This window comes from Protopterus annectens, chromosome 2.part1, assembly GCF_019279795.1.
Source record: "Protopterus annectens isolate FY-2018-M chromosome 2.part1, PAN1.0, whole genome shotgun sequence".
In the NCBI taxonomy this organism is placed as follows: Eukaryota; Metazoa; Chordata; order Ceratodontiformes; family Protopteridae; genus Protopterus; species Protopterus annectens.
In genome coordinates, this window is record NC_056729.1 from 84,111,426 (window position 1) to 84,128,789 (window position 17,364).

At 38.6% G+C, this 17,364-nt stretch overlaps 1 protein-coding gene across 1 annotated transcript in view; it reads left to right on the top strand.

Annotated features, from left to right (window-relative positions):
- LRBA (LPS responsive beige-like anchor protein) overlaps positions 1–17,364 on the top strand; it is a 4,045,850-nt gene that overhangs the window by 1,410,174 nt on the left and 2,618,312 nt on the right. The window contains exon 31 of the mRNA XM_044063433.1: positions 17,151–17,229. Coding sequence (XP_043919368.1) covers positions 17,151–17,229 — 79 coding nt within the window. The remainder of the gene's footprint in view (positions 1–17,150; positions 17,230–17,364) is intronic.

Consider the following 17,364-nt stretch of genomic DNA (forward strand, 5'->3'; position numbering starts at 1 on the left):
GAGGCTGTACTTCTAAATTTATTAACATCAATTCTGAGGTCACTGCAGCTCATGAGAAGTACATCTCCCTATGCATTGTGATTACCCCACTCTAGATAAATTGGTAAATCCGTTTCCTCAGTGGTAGGTGACATTCACATCTAAAGCTGCAGTTTTGATGAAAGCAGGTACAATGTCAAGTATGCCAGCAAACCACTACAAAAACTTCCATAAAATGAGACATTCTGTAATAACAATGTAACCACCAATTTTGATTAACACTTGTATTTACAAAAATATTATTCACCCAAGAATAGCTCCATGTCTGATTTCAGTGTTCATTTCCTTTTACTTAGGATTCATTGAAATATTCCACTGTTTTTTTTAAATCAGTGCACCATAAAGTGAACCAAACCTGCCACGAATAGTGGTCATAGTATAACAACTAGTCATCAAGCCAGTATGACTAACGCATTTCAGAAAGATGTGTATGTAACAACCAGCTGCTGGCTTTCCGATGCCTGATTATTCTAGCAAAGATTCAGTCTGAAAGAAATCCTTTAAATCTAACAAAAACAAAAGTTCAGGTGCACTTTGTTGTTACTGATTCTTAGCATGCTCATTCTCCTGCCATGGTTGCCATAAACATGATACCTGTAAAAACATAGATGATGAGGTGGACAAACCAAAGCTGAGAGATGTACTTCAGGCTTTGAATCTGCAGTGGTTTGCATCTATGTACACCTGAAAGCCAAATTAAGGTTAAACACAGTTATTTATGGTGAAAATAACATTCTACTCATACAAATTAATTACTGCATTGCTAAAATGTGCAACTGTTGTGTAATAAAGTAACATGCAGTAAATTGGGCTGGCTTTTAGTCTGGCTTAAAAAGTCAAGCCAACCTCAGCTCTGAACTCGTTTTAAATGAAAAAAATATTGGTTTGCTCACACACAGAATGGACAGCCTTACTTTTATGATCAGCGCAGAATATCAGAAAACCAGTACATGTTTCAAGCTCTCACCCGCAGCCCAGTCCATATTCATCTGAATGTTTTGTTTGCATTCAGTAAAATAAATTTTACGTTAATGTGTTTAAGGTGGACTGGCTGAATAACATTTCAATTACAATTTTTGTTTTGATTTGTTGTAACAAAGGAAGATTATTTAGAAAGGCAAATGATGTTGACAAACCTAAAATACTGTTGTAGCACTAGAGTTTTATTAAGGGATGACATTATCTATGCTACCCCGAGGCAGGGCTAGCCACCTGGAGGTGTGAACCTTGGTTCTAGATGACTGTCACTGGTGAAGTGAGACCCCCAACCTCATGTGCAGAAATGGGGAAAAAGTGGTCATGGATTGATGGATGATCTATGCTACCATTTCTATTTTATCTCTGTGACTAACCTCTTCATAGCTTGTTTGCATGTATATACTTTAGCATGCACTTGCTTGTATATGTTGTAATAGCAGGCATTGCTTCACTTATAAACATGTTACAGTACTGTATGTCATTCTAATGGTTTGGATGCTTCCCTCTCCTGTGTTCATCTGTTGTCTTTACCATTTTTCCCTTCACTGTATATGTATTTTGTTTTTAATGTTTTCTTTTTCTGGGCTTGCTAGTCCGTGTCTAATCTGAAGGTGATTGTTTTGATAATAGAATGCCTAATCAGTCACATGAGTTAAGTCGGTCCATCAGTCTGCTCTTCACTCAGAGATTCTCATTCTGAAGCAGCAGATTTCTGCGTTGGAGACTTCAAATAAAATTGCACAATAAGACCTTTCAGCTGACTCGTATTTTTGCTCTGCTTCTGCTGAAATGTATTTTAATGTCTTATTTTTATTCAGTTTTCATATTCTCTTCTCATCTTTGTTTCACCAGATTAATGTTTTGTCAGGAGGAGTGACATTTAGGATGTGCATAAAAAAAGGGGGGATTGGTAACTAGCTGGAATAATGGACTACCAGTGATGTACTTGGTGAACTCTATTTTCACAAGAAGTACATCTGTTTATAATGGACTACCAGTGATGTACTTGGTGAACTCTATTTTCACAAGAAGTACATCTGTTTATAATGGACTACCAGTGATGTAGTTGGTGAACTCTATTTTCACAAGAAGTACATCTGTTTAAGTCTGGAAGTTGCAAATATTTTCCAGATCCATCAGATTCCTCGTATGGTACCACATAAACTGTGACACTGCCATCTCATTTGCAGTGAGGAGGAATTGGCACTTGTGTGAAATAACCTTTTGTACTGGAATGGTGAAAATGAAATGCAGGAAGTTCATAAGATGGCATGTTGAGACCCATCCCCTAAATGTCAACATTAGGAAAGCTGTAAAGAAGCATTTTTCAGAGTTACAGCAAGTCTGGAAGTATTCAAAACTGTGCTTAGTCCTGGATTTCATGTCCTTATTCTTTACATTTATGCTCTGTGACTGTGAGGAAGTAAGTAAATACTGAACTAAAGTACTACAACAATGCTTTACGATAACTTTTTTTCCCCAGAACACTAGAGTGGTTTACTTCCTCTTTGGAAATGCGCTGAGGGCTGTTTGTGGTATATTATTGCATACATTCTGGTTCTTGGAGAGGTCATGTGAACAACAGGTTCCAATTGTCATTCTTGAGCTGATGATATTCATCTCTACCTAACTTCCCTTAGGTGTGTATGTCTTCATTGTTAAAGGTTTAAGGAAACTTGGATGTTGCCCTGAATTGGATGATCACTAATCATATTTTTCTCAGTCCAAGAAGGACTGAGGCTGTGACTATCCATGCCACCTTGAGACTCAGTTAAGCTCCTTACCTCTAATTATGGGGTGAAGTTTGTTTCTTGGGTTCAGAGCTTTATTTTGGATGATCAGCTGACACTCGAGCTGCAGGTGTCAGCTGTTCTTAAATTCACTTTATTTCATTTACAAAATATTGCCAGAACCAGATACCAGACTATATCTGGTGGTCTTTCAGTGGTTGTGTTTGCTGTAATATCTTTGTGTTTGTGATTGAACAAACAGTTATCTCTACTTTGGGCTCAGTGATTATAGTCATATTAGGAGGGTTAATAAATAACATATGACAGATGTGGTCACACTTAATAAAGTCTACATTAAAAACTGAATTCTTTGGAACTTCTCTACACCAGACGACATGTCATCGTTTGGCATTTAAAGGGACATCTCGTATATAACACCCCTCTTCTGAGGGTAAATCTAAATAAGTACATACATTTATTAGTTGGCAAGGATGATTTTTAAACATATTTATTAAATCATTACATTTTAATTCACAGCATGAGTTCACATACATTAAAAGAACAAAAAATGCTGTAATAGTTCCCATTTATCATCATCATGCAATATGCATATTTTCTATCTCTTTCACTACACATTATTGAAATTGCTGAATTCCCACCTTCCCTTAAACTTTGCTCCTCCTCCTCCTTAGCATTAGTGGGCATGTATTTTTTCCCATTAATTTCATTTAATTCTATGAAATTTACTCATTCCTTTTTCTAAAGATTCCACTTCCAGCTCTGTTTACTTTACGGTATTCAAAATATCCATTACTGTTGGTTTAGATTTTTATTTCTAAGTTCTAGTGTTTTTTTGGCAGCCAGTAATGTTAAATTTTAATAAGTCCATACTATATCTAGGCAGTTTAGATTCTTTCTCCTAACTCAAATAATTTCCTTAGTTATAACTATTTTTTCATTCAATATTTGTGTCAAAGAACTTTGTAAGTAATTTTTAAAGTCTGTCAGTTCATTACATTCCCAAACATGTTCCCAATTTTATATCTTCCCCATCAAATCTTCAATGTATGTTATGTATACTTGAGGAAAAACTGAAGTCTACTTGGGGCATACAGATAACCATGTGAATACCTCCATGCAAAAAATCCTAAACCTTCTGGACTTCACTGTATACTTGGGTGTCCTACAGATTTATTCCCATTGTTCCTTTGTAGTATAGCTTGCAGTTCTGTCTTCCCAATCTTTTCTAACCTCTCTTATTGATTCTTACAGCTTTAATGTGATATTTATGTGCTCCTACTAATTATATTTTTTATTAATAGAATTGTCTGTTCTAGACCCAACGTTCATTTAGCTCATCCTGTTCCCTTTCTTCTTGCCTCTACTGTTATCGATCCCTTATTGGGAGGACACGCTTGCTTGCAGTGCAAACTCCTGCCTAGTCTCATTTCAGTTCTGTTACCTTTCCTTCCCAAGTTATTTGCTCCCAGCACATTAGTTTCTTCACTAACTACTTCCAGTAAATTCCAACTCCCCCTTGTCTATTTTCTACAGTTCTTGCAGACGCTGCTGGTAAAATCTCCTCTTTCCATCCATGAGTTATAGTTGCTAGAATATTTTTTTGCTACTTTATGAATATAATGTATATATTTTTTTAATTTCTCTACGTCTTTTGGGTTTTCTAATACCATGACAGGAATGGACCCCATTCCCAAGTCAAAGTGTGATTAAAGTTCATGAAATTAGTATTGTTTCAATCTTTAATGTTGGTCAGAAGTGCTCTTCGCAGCACCCACAACGTGCCAAGGAATGACTCCTGCAGTTTGTACAGAGGTGCATGTATCGGTAACATATCCAAATGTGATTGTAGATTCTTTTTTATAAGACCCGTTGCTCCTACTACTACTGTAACTGTCTGCCACTCCTGATATTTTATGACTTTGTCTTTCTCTGTACACAAAACACTGTAGTCAATGGGTGTAATGATTTCAGTGATCAATGCTACTTTTGTCTTCTTTTTATGGACCACTATATCTGGTTTTCTTGCAACTGTTTTTTGAACTGTTGGTAATGGGTGATCCCATGTGGCATAGACTTCATCATTTTCTATGATGCACTGTGGCTTAGGTTTCCAGTGTTTTTCAGCTACTTCAGTATTGTGATGTTTGCACAAACCCCAGTGCAACAGTCTTGCCACATTGTTATGCCTCTCCGTATACAATCCTTTTGCAATTAGTATGCCACAGTAAGCAAGAAGGTATGCGACCATTTCCAATTCTGTTTTACAAAATCAACATTTGTTTGTTTCTCCCACATTTCCAATGGACTTTGTAAACCAACATGTGCATAGTCTACTATCTTGGATTGCCAATATTAACCTTTTGTCTTTTTGTTTGAATTCACCTTTCCTTAACCATTCCTGTGTTCGATCCTGATCAACATGGGGTTGTTCCAGGAATTTTTTACACTTGCAACTATATTTATGCATTTTCCACATTTCTTGCCTTCTCATTTGATCCTTCACCTTATATTCTTTCTTTTGTTTTGGCACATTCAGTTGCTGCCTGATTTTTATCTACTTCTGGTTTGATTTTCTATTCCCACTTGACTCCGATGTGCTTCTGCTAGACTAAGCAGGGAAGTCATCTGAGATTTATTCTCCTCATGTTTCAAAACATTCACTATGTTTGGGTCGTGTGAGGTCAGCAGATATGTATGCAGTCCCACAATTGCAGATCTAGTCATGTAATCAATTTCAAGGAGGCCCATACCTCCTTTGGAATGGGGAATATATAATCTTGGTATACATTGATGTGTGTCTTTTCAGCTTTTCCCAGTTAGGGGTCGCCACAGCGGAATTCCAGTCCGCTAATGATTGGCAGTCGATTTTTATGGTGCCAAGTTGCCAGCCCAACCTTCAACAAAGGCATGCCCATTCACGCATGTCTTTAGGAGGCCACTCGACTGTGGGGAGGACATGCAGACTCCACACAGAAGGCACTCCAGCCGAGAATCGAACAGGAGAACCTCTTGCTGTGAGGCAACAACGCTACCACTGTACCACCACAGCTTTATACACTGATTTTTGTAAGTCATTTGATGAGCATGAAGCATCCTCCTTGTTTTCCTGTCTAATCTGTCCAGCACCTTTTGGAGCCAGTCAGTCACTCCAAAACTGTAAGTTAGGACACAAAGAGCAAATTAGTTTATAGCTTGAACTTTGTTCCTAGATCTCAGTGCTGTTTTCAGGATTAATTTGTCTCTTAAAATATTCCTTACTAATCTGTATTTGCAGTTGTTTGTTTTATTGTTGCTCCTTCAATTCCCATATATGTATACATTCCCTCTTGCTCAAGTTCTTTTGTATCACATTCTTGTCCCAAACTGATGCTTTCTTTGTGCTGCAGATTTCATACTTTAAAGGTTGCTTTTGCACATTTATCAAGATCAAAGGACATTCTTATATCATCTGAAAAAGTTTTGACTACTTGCAGTTGTGCTTTCGGTTCCTCCTCTGATGAGCTGTACAGTTTTAAGTCATCTACAAAGAGAAGATATGTCTTCACACTTGCTTTCTGGGAACCAAATTGTAGCCATGACCTAATCTGTTAAGCAGACAGCTTAATGGGTTAAGGGCAAGACAAAAGAGCAGCAGTGACAAAGTCACCCTGGAATATCCCCCTTTGGATTTTTTTCCCCTGGAATAATAATTTGTCCTTCATTATGGCTTAACTGCAAAGTGTTTTGCCACTATTTCATGGTTGCTGTGAAATAGTTTATCAGTGTAGGGTGTATCATATACATTTTAAGCATTTTTACCCATGAATATGGGATACCGTCAAATGCTTTTTTGTGTTCTGTACATTCCATACTTAGATTCTTCCCCTTTTTACAGTTCTGCACTATGACTTTATTTAACAACAAATGATCCTTTGTTCCATATGACTTTCTTTTATTACCCTTTTGTTTATTGCTGTAGTTGAGTTTTCTTCTAAATGACTATAAATTCCGTTGGCATGAATTCCAGTGTATAGTTTATACATGGTCAGAAAGCAAGGTATTGTAGATGTTCTTCATCTCACATTGCTGCAGTCCTTATAAATATTTTGTTTTTCTAGCCTCAGTTAATTCGGGATGTCAGAAAAAGTGAATAATTGTATTTAAACAGATACTGCATAGGGATTATCACTCTCTTTGCATTCCTTGTTTGACAAATCCTTGAAACCTAGACAGGTTGATTTGTCTGGAGCAGGTGGATCCGGCTGAAGTTTCTGTTGAGTCTCGATTTTGCAGGATGTGGCCTCACAGTTCTATGCCTATGGGGTTAGCCTTTCGGCTACTATTTCTAAGGCTTCTTCTAAGGGCAGGTCTGTTTTGCCTTCCTCTGGTGTCCCTCCAGGTACTTCAGGGTCTGTGCCTAAAAAGCACATGCTTAAAATGGCAGAAGATTTGATTACTTTAATTAGAGGTTCTATGCCCCCTCCTGATAAGAGGCCCAGGGTGGAGCTAGAGTTGAAAAGTTTGGATCAGGCCTCAAGACTCTTCTGCTGAAGATATTCAAAATTTTCCCCTTATTCGATTCTGATGCAGCTCCTGCTTCTCCTCCAGAGGATTTTAACTCTGCATTCCATGAGGGAGCATTTTAAGTGGGAAGGACAGGATTTCTCTGATTCACGAAAGAGGCTTAGGGAATTCTTGTTTTACCACAGCATAGACCCTTGGCTATACCTCCTGTTTTGGATGTTGTTCAAGATGTTTTCTCGAGGCTTCCCTTAATCCAGATTCTTTGCCTCCTGCGCCAGTTAAACCGGACAGGTATTACAGGGTGCCTGAGGCTCATAAATATCTGTATAAGAGTCCTAGGGCGGACCCAGAAACTATTAGTCAGGGGCCTAAGGGTGTTAGAGCTTCTGTTGTAAAGAATCTGGTTCCTCTAGATAAGGAAGCTAGAGCTTTGGATAGATGGGGTAAGAAGGTGTATACCTCTTCTACTTTAGCTATGAGGGCTTTAAATTGCCAGTTTCATATGTTGAAGTATCAGAATTTCCTCCTTTCTCAGCTAAAATCTAAAGTGGATGCTTTGGCAGAGGGCATAGAGTGTAAAGAATTGCAGGATTTAGTACATGTCTCTGAACAGGTGGGTAAGCATTCTTTGCAGTGTGGTTTTGATGCTGTACAGACCTCTTCTAGGGTGGCTGCCACTGGATCAGTTCTTGGATCAGAATTTGTCTGAGCATGTTAAAACTAGAATTCTGGATGCCCCTTTACAGTCTGAAGTTTTGTTTGGTCCCCCTGTGGAGTCAGTTTTGAAGAAAATGGAAGACAAGGCTAAGTCTATGCAGACTGTTAAAGATTTTTTGCAGGTGCAACCTCCAAAGTTTAGTAGAAATTGGCCTACTAAGGGGTGGACCTACCCTTCTTCTGATTCTCAGTCGCAGGGCAGAGCTCACAGTACATTCAGGCCTAGAACTTGGAGTTCACCTGCACAATCTGCAGGTGAGGGCAGGGCCAGTCCTTAACAGGCCCAATGACAGCTGCCAGATTCTTCTTCCCTGGCAGCTCCTTTGGGAGGAAAATTAGCACTCTTCAAGCAAAACTGGCTTTTAGTCACCCAGGACAAATGGGTATTGGACATTATAAACCGAGGCTACAAGTTCTATTTCCATACATTGCCTCCTTTCAAAGGCATGCCAGACGTTCCTCCTCGGCAAAGGATAGAGGCTCAGAAGCAGATTTCTTTACTTCTTCAAATAGGAGCTATACAGCCAGTTCCTCTGTCAGAAGTGGGACTAGGATTTTATTCTCGCCTGTTTCTAGTACCAAAGAAAGGGAACACGTGGAGACCAATTTTGGATTTATCTATCCTCAACACTTATCTGGACATTCCAAAGTTCAAAATGCTGACGTTACAACAGCTTTTACCTCTGTTGGGAAAAGATCACTGGATGGTAACTCTGGATCTCAAAGAGGCTTATCTTCATGTTCCTATCAGGCCCAGTTGCAGGAGGTACAAATTTACATTATCAGTTCTCTGCATTGCCCTTTGGCTTATCTACAGAGTGTTCACAAAGGTTCTGGCTCCAGTGATAGCCTTTTCAGGTTAAAAGGAATACAGATTTATCCTTATTTGGACGATTGCCTGATTATTGCACAACACAAAGACGAACTTCTGCATCATCTACAGTATGTGATGGTAGTGTTAAGATGCCTAGGGTATTCTATGAACGAAACAAAGTCCAGTCTAGTACCCTCTCAGGACATGTGCTTTCTGGGTGTGAGACTGAATACAGCTTCCCAGATGGCCTTTTGACCCCGGACAAACAAAGAAGCCTTTCTCTTTATTTCCATCAAATGTCTCTACAGTCCAGGCTGACTGCAAGGACAGTCCTTCAAGCCTTGGGGTTCATGGCATCTTTCTGGTGCTTCCCAATGCCAAACTGCATATGAGGAAGCTTCAATGGTATCTCAAAATGTATGAACACTGCCAAGATCTAGACACTGTCATTCAGATAATACCTTGCATTCAGAAAGAGTTTTTGTGGTGGGCTCAGGAATGTCACCTAAACAAGGGACTCGACAGATGCCTCGGACAAGGCTTGGGGAGCACACCTCAATGGAAAATGGGTGCAAGACACGTGGCCTGTCAGACTTCAACATTTGCATATCAACTTGAAGGAGATGTTAGCAGTCCAATTTGCATTGATGGCTTTAGGACGGTGTTGATTCAAACAGACAACACTACTGTCATGTGGTACATCAACAAGCATCTTTGCAGCCAAGCGATGATATTGTGGGAGACTGCTCTCAGTTTACACCTCAATCTTCAGGCAAGGTTTCTACCAGGAGCACAGAACTCCTTAGCGGATGTGTTGAGCAGACAAATTGTGGATCCTCGTGGAAACTGGATCCTCATGTGTTTTGAAAGTTGACAGTGTTATGGGGGACTCCAGACATAGATCTGTTCGCTTCTCCACTAAATTACCAGTTGCCAAAGTTTTGCACAAAAATGTTTCATCCCACAGCTTGGAAGGTGGATGCTCTATCATTCAGTTGGAGCAATCTTCATGTCTATGCCTTTCCACCTCTGCCTCTCATTCCCAAGGTACTCCTGAAGGCCAGAATAGACAAGCCATCCATGATTCTGATAGCCGGATTGGCCTCGACAGCACTGGTACCCACTACTGAGGAGTTTGTCCATGGCCTCTGCCTTTGATTCCGCATCTTTTGTCTCAGGAGGGCAATCACTTCCTCAATGTCAAGATTCAGTCTCTGCATCTCACAGCCTGGCATATTCTGTTTTAGACCCTGGAGGGTCTCAGCTTCCACAACAAGTTTTGAATGTTATTTTGAAGGCCAGAAGGCCTAGTACAAGGAAAGTTTACGCTGATAAATGGAGGAGATTTTTTCTTTGGAGCAAAGCGAAGGACTTTGATGTTTCCAAGCCTGATTTAAGTGATTCTCTTCAATATCTTACTGAGTTATTGGACAAGGGTTTGTCTTTCTCCTCGATAAAGGTTCATGCTGCAGCCATTTCTGCTCACTATGACTGTGACCCTCCTTTATTTTCCCATCCTTTGTTGAACATAAGACCCCGTAAGAGCTCCTACTCCTGCTTGGGATCTCAATTTTGTGTTGGAAAAGCTTACTCTACAACCTATTGAGCCTGCAGGTATTTATCGTGGAAGACTGCTTTTTCTGCAAGAAGGGTTTCTGAATTACAGGCCCTTATGGCAGTGGAACCTTTCCTGATTTTTCATAAGGATAGGATCCTTCCTTTATGCCTAAAGTGGTTTCTAGTGTGGCCTTGAACCAAACTATTCATTTGCCTACTTTTTATGCAAACCCTCAAAATAAAGGGAAGAAGATTTTGCATACTTATTATTTGAGCAGAACCAAGGGAGTTGTTTGTTTCTTTAAAACCTGTTTCAAAACAAACTATTTCTAAATGGAATCAGACCTCATTCCACTAGAGCTACTGCCACTTCTACTGCCTTTCTAAGGGGGGTAGCTACAAAAGATATTTTGGAAGCAGCCACTTGGAGTTCAGTGCATACTTTTCCAAGCATTACCACCTTCCTCTTTATTCTAAGTCTAGGGCTGGATTTGCCACTGCAATATTACAGGGCATTTTAGCAGCCCCTAATGCTTTCTGATTTTGCCATCCTCCCTTTACCTCTGCTTTGGGATTCTACCCATATGTAAGGACTGCAGCAATGTGAGATGAAGAACATAGTACAGTTTTGTACCTACCATAAATGTAGATGTTCAAGATCCACATCTCCTTCCCCTCTGTAGTTTGGCATGGTTATATGGTTTGGGTGATGGTTGTTGTTAGGCATGTTTTGGGAGGCATCCTGTTTTTCGGCTGTGGCCTTTCTTTTTAGGGCCTTCTGACATCTGGGTGAAGAAAAGGTCATGCGCTTTTATACCCTGACGCTATGATGTCAGATCTGGCGCCCATGACCGAGGACAGCGGACTACCCATATGTAAGGACTGCAGCAATGTGGATCTTCGAACATCTACATTTATGGTAGGTACAAAACTGTACTTTTTTGCATAGCTTGCAGGTTTGCTTTTAAGTAGGAGCCTTGTTTTTCTTGTTAACTAGACTGGTGTCTGTTCAGGGTGCGCATATAAATAGTTCTTACTTGTGGCTAAATCTTCGTGCAAAGATGTTAATACTTTTAGTCAGAAGTTGGGTACTGCATCTGGGCTTGGGGGTTTTCCAGTTATAGGCTTTTCTTAACTTTGTTTCAATCTCTCTGGCTGTTGCTTCATCCCGTTTCATATCCAGTACATTTAAACTTCTTTCTTTTACTACTGCTGTCCATTTAGCATCTTTGTTACTCTCCACAGAATCTTCATAAAGATTTCTCCCAAATGTATCTATTTCTTCTTTTGTGGTGGTCATTCGGTTCCTTTTACTTTGTTTCCCATTTCTCTGTAAAACCTTTTTGGCATCAGTAAATTGCTTATATTGTACTTTTCCTTTATATTTGTCTATGTATCTTCTAAGTTTTTTTGCCTGTGCTGATATTTTTATTTTATTATTTGTGATGGTGCACAATAAATCCTGATCTGTTATAACACTGCACGTTGCTTTTATCATGTCTATCTTTCTAAGTATTTTTGTTGATCTGTTCCCTCTATACTCTTCTAACAGTGACACTTCTTGTCTTAACTGCTTTATAGTTTTCTCTGTTTGATACTACGTCCATGATGGCATGTCATTTCTCCCAGTCTTTTCCCTTACTACCCTGTGTTCTTGTGGTAGGACTTTATCTGTTATTAATTTGGCTGCACAGTAATGTATCCTGTTTACTTCTGTTGTATTGCATGAGACTTTATGGACAGTCCTGATTACTGTGTCCATTTGCTTTATCAAACGTCTAACTGTTTGGGTTTTACTGAACTTCTGCAGTCTGTTTCTTTCATTGATATTAATATATCTATCCATCTCTATTAAATCAAGCAACTCTTCTCTTGGATCATTTTCTTCCAAACTGAAGGCACATTCTTTGTTCTCCATTTCCTGCAGGCATTCTATAAAAAGTTCCAGAGCATCTTCCTGTGCCACGTTCTATTCAGTTTCACCATGTGTCATCTGTTACTCTCTCTCATGGGAACTCACTGGCCTATCACTCCACAACATTGATTGTGTCAAGAGTTGCCAGTTTCCTGTTCTTTCCCCTGCGGTATAGCTCCAACTGAATGTTTGTACTGGTTCCCTGTGGGATGCTCCAAAATATCTTTGTATCAACTGAGTAGATGCTTCCTGATGCACTGGTTTCTCCTTAATATGGGTGTCCATTGCTCTATCCTGTTGTGTTATCAGAGTTAAATTTTCTACACTGAATCCTTCACTTTGCAGGCAGTCCATAACCTCAGTTTCTGTTTCTTTAACTTCTCCATTACTAATCGTTTGTCCTTTTCCTCTTTGACTTCTTATTTTTTGTATTGTAAAATTTTCCATGCCTGGATTCCTTTGCCTGTATTTCTCTTCAAATATCTTTGGTGCTGCTCTTTTTGCATTGATTAATTTTGCCTTCTCCTTTGCGTAAATACTGCACCATATAAAATCTTTTTCTTTCCTATGTCCATATTTCTTCTTCAGATGTCTCCTGCTCCTCTTGTTTCTCCTTACTTTGAGGAGTCTGTATTCCATCATGCTGTGGTATGACCTGTGTTAGACTTTCAACACTGAATCCTTCACTTTGTAAGTACTCCATAACTTCAGCTGCTATTTTTTAACTTCTACTTGGCTAATCTTCTGTTCTGCATTCCCTCTGTGTGATCTCATTTTTTATTGTGAAATTTTCCATATCTGGATGACTTTGCCTTTTCTCTTTGAATATCTTTGGGGCTACCTTTTTGTGTTGATTAATTTGGCTTTCTCCTTTGCATAAATATTGCACCATATCAGATCTCTCTCTCTCTTTCCTGTCTATATTCCTTTTTTATGGCCTTCAAACATCTCTAAATTTTGTTCTTTAAAGTTTTGCACTTCCTCAGTCTCTTCTTTTTCTAAACAGCACAATGTTTCTTGTTCTGTATAGTGTTTTTCATGGATCTGTTGTATTAATGAACACACATTTTTATTTGAAACTTTTGACAGTTTTTTTTGTGGAAGTATTTTTCTTTCCTCTAATTTCTCTCTCAATCTTTTTCTATATCTTTTGTCTGGAAATTCTGGGCTTCTTGCATAACAGTTAATACAGAATCTGTTTCTTATCCTCAGTAGTCCACTCTTCTGTCTGTATGGCTCTTTTTTTTGGCCGATCAGTTTTTGTGATTTTTATGGCCTGCTACTTCCTTCTAAAACGGGGGGGGGGGGCATCTCCCCAAGGGCCTGGCCTAGCCCCATTGTAGGAATATTTCCAGGTCTTGAGAATTCTACACTGTCATTTTTTCCATTGTTGGTACCAGTGCGTCTACCAGGATTTGGCACTTTTTTATCCTGGGACTTGTGCACCCAGCTATCTTTATTTTTTAACCTACTTCTATGATGTATGCTATATAAAATACAGTCTATATATCCGTGTTGTATTGGTGAGATTTTGTGAAAAACAAGGTCCACTTCGTGAAGGTACTTGCCAAGATTTGAGGATGAATTGAATTCCAGCAATATTTCTCTCCTTTTGCTGTTTTTATCATCTCTCCATTTGGACCCCTAATATTCTGTATGGTTGTTGCTATTATCTTTAAGGACTTGCATCCAAAGTAGTAGTCTGTCAATCCTCACCGCCAAATTCGTCATCCTTTTCCACTTTGATTATTAACAATGTGCTTGAGCTCTGCATATGAACCTTAGCTTTAAAGTATCCCTTCAAGTCAGGTAACCTTACCTTGCTCAATTGAGGAGAATCAGCTTATTCCCCTACATTATTGCCTTCTGCCTTTCCCAGATAAATTCATTTAGCCTTTTTGTCACCCACAACTTCTCTGGTTGATAAGTATACTCGGCTTACATTCAAGAGCTTCCATTTTATTAATTTTTGTATTTTCTTCTGTTTAGTCTTTTTTTTTTATATACCCTTAGATGCCATAAGAGAATCATTTTAATCCATGCACCCAAATAGTTCATTTGTCATTGAACCAATTAGTGCAAGAGTGCACAGTTTACCATTACAACTTTTGTTTTATCTTCATTTATTTTATATGATGAAAATACTTGAAGCAAATGTTCTACACCAACAGATTGATACTTACTTGGATCGATCGTGTACAGAATAATACAGTTTATAAGTAAGGCTAACCTTTCCTCATCATTATTGCAGTTATCTCTTTGAATTTGTGAGTCGCATCATTTTTGCTAACATCTCTAAATATAAAACAGTTATATGAGAAAGAAGACATTCCTGTTTGTTTCTCTGATAGTTGGCAAGGTTGTTGACCACATTACTGGAGAGAGGTGGGCTTGAAATGCCTTGGCTGCAATCTGTTAAAAATACATAATTCATCTAAGTATATAGACTAGTTCTTAATGTAGTAACATTAAGAAATGAAATTGTGTTAACATCACAATAAACTTTCTGAAGTAAATTGTGGTATGCATTTGTAGCAAGTGAAAAGGAACAACTGACTGAAAAGCCACAGGAATCAGGTTAGGAGGAACTAGCAACTATAATTCTAAGAAAAAAAATGTAGGCACTCCCATCCTCCCCCACAAGTTCTCTCTAGACTCCGAGTCACTGCTTGAGCTGTGATTGCGTAGGATATAGTCAGGCAACTCTTTGGTGAAAGTGGTTTAAGAATACTGTAATAAAGTGCAAGTTTAGTTCAGTCGTACCCAGAATTCTTTAAAGTATTATAGACACAGTTTTACATTAAAGATGCAAAATTAATAGACAAGATTTATTTATTCTTATTTACGCTTTTGTAGACCATGTTAATTCATCTAGGCCAATAGCCTTTTTTCAGGAGAGGCAAGATGTGGTATGCGTGCTGACAGGGGTATATTTCATTGGACACCAAAGAAATTCATTCTTTTTTCGATACATGACATGGGATCTGTTGCATCCGCTTGAGCTACCATTAACTCGGGTAGAGGGGGCCTCAGTTTAATGTTTTCGTTTGAGCAATGACACACTCAGGAGTGTAGCAGCCTCCTTATGCTGCATTTGCAATGTTAGTGTTGGAAAAATTATTCCAGCCTCCTGTTCTGGGAATAGAACCCACAGCCTTCTGCACCAGAAGTGAGTGTACTGCCTGTTGAGTTACTTGGAGCATAGTTGAAATGTGTACGCTTTTATCTGTTGGTTTCATTTGTTAAATGGGTAAGTAGATTGGTCCAAAGACATTTTCAGTTATATGGGACAGTGGTAGTACATACATTGAAACAAATCTGTACATATTTGATATGAAATGGTAATATGTACAAAACCCAGTTACATGTGAGGACAGGAAATGAGCACTATGCATTAAAGGTGCATTAAGGAGCTTAAGTTGTAAAGCAGTTGAAGACTAACAAATAGCAGGCCATTATGTAGTATGTACCATTTTAAACATCCAATTTTTTGGGAATATTTAAGTTTTCCCATAATGAAAATACATTCAGGACTGCTGATCTACAACTTAAAGCTGCAGCATATCTGACAAAGTTAAGCTTACTTTGCATGTGAATAGTGTACAGTATGCTTTGGCAGGTCCAGCAGTTTTATGGGGAACCAGAATCAAGTTTATAGAATACCTGGGAGAGTAGAAATAGTTTTGAAAATTGTAGCATTGAGAATAAGTTATGTTTTAATTACATATTTTTCTGCAGTTCTATAGTCTCTGCAGCCCAAAAAGTTTGGGTTCTGCCCTACTAATGATCTTGTGAAGTTGTTTCCCTCATTTTCCTTTTCCAATACTGTTCAACTATGAGAGACGTATTCCAACAGACCAGTGCTCCTGGGTCACCAATGAAGAGAGGCACTTGTGGCCAGTGGGCTTTAACCAGTTAAACTAATACAGTAAATAAATGCACATGCTAATATGAAGGTTTGCATTAACATGGTATCTCAGTCTGTTAATTTCTGGTTGCATACCAGTGGTGGATTTATTTTCTTTTGTGATATGATATGGATTTATAGAATTAATCATGTCATGAACAAGTTGTGATACAATGAGAAAAACTGAGATGGTCATTCCAAGGGCAGAAGTCTTTTTTTACATGTAGTAGTACTCATTGCATGAGGTGGTAACTAGTAATAGTATTGGATTCGTGGACAAAATGGAATAGAGACAACCCATCATGGTGTCATTTCTTGGTTTCAAGGCAACTATGGAAATATCTTAAGAAGGAGACTATGGTGCATGGTGAATTTGCATATTAGGATTAGTTTGCTGTAGCTACTGTCCAGACTGCAGTAGCCTGTTTTCATTGTCACTGCTTGATAGCAGTGCAGGTGTTTAAGTGCAAGTATGAATTGAAAGTGGTATGGTGGTTTCTTGACCTATTTTGCTGGACTGAATTTAAAAAAGTTCACCTTTATGTAGTATATTCTGCTGTTCCTGACTGACTAGCATTGCATTTATAATTAGCAAGGGTTTTAGATGTCTCTCTGGCCTATTTGAATAATGTGCTAGGAAGATGTTATAGAGTGTACTGCTTTTGTGAGAAAAGGCAAAAAATGTTTTTTCCCATCGCCCTGTACCATACATAGTTTTGATATGCAGAATTTAAAAAAAAAATGATTAAAACATTCTTTTTCTTGTCAGACTTTTGTAGCAGGCTATTCACATAAATAGAGGTGCAAAATAAACTGCTGCATCCAGCATAAGACAAATGTGTCTCAGTGTTTTATTGCCTTTACTGCTCACTGCTGGGCTTTGTCTCATCAGCTGAGCTGCAGACATTAATGGCTGTCTTGCAGTGGCCTGTTATATTTAGGAAACTCATGCACTTATTTAACTTGTAGGTAGTGGTGCTTCAAGTGCGCATCTGCCATCTGTCCCAACGCTGTCTTCAGTGCCAGAGGACTCTGCTTCCAATATGAGGTAATAACATTCTAATTGAACTTTTGGTCAATTTGATTCCAATTGTTGGTGCATTAGCTCCCTTAACAGTATATGAGAAAGTGAAGAGAATTGTAACCACATTTGTTTGAATTGAACTGATATATCTTGAACAGC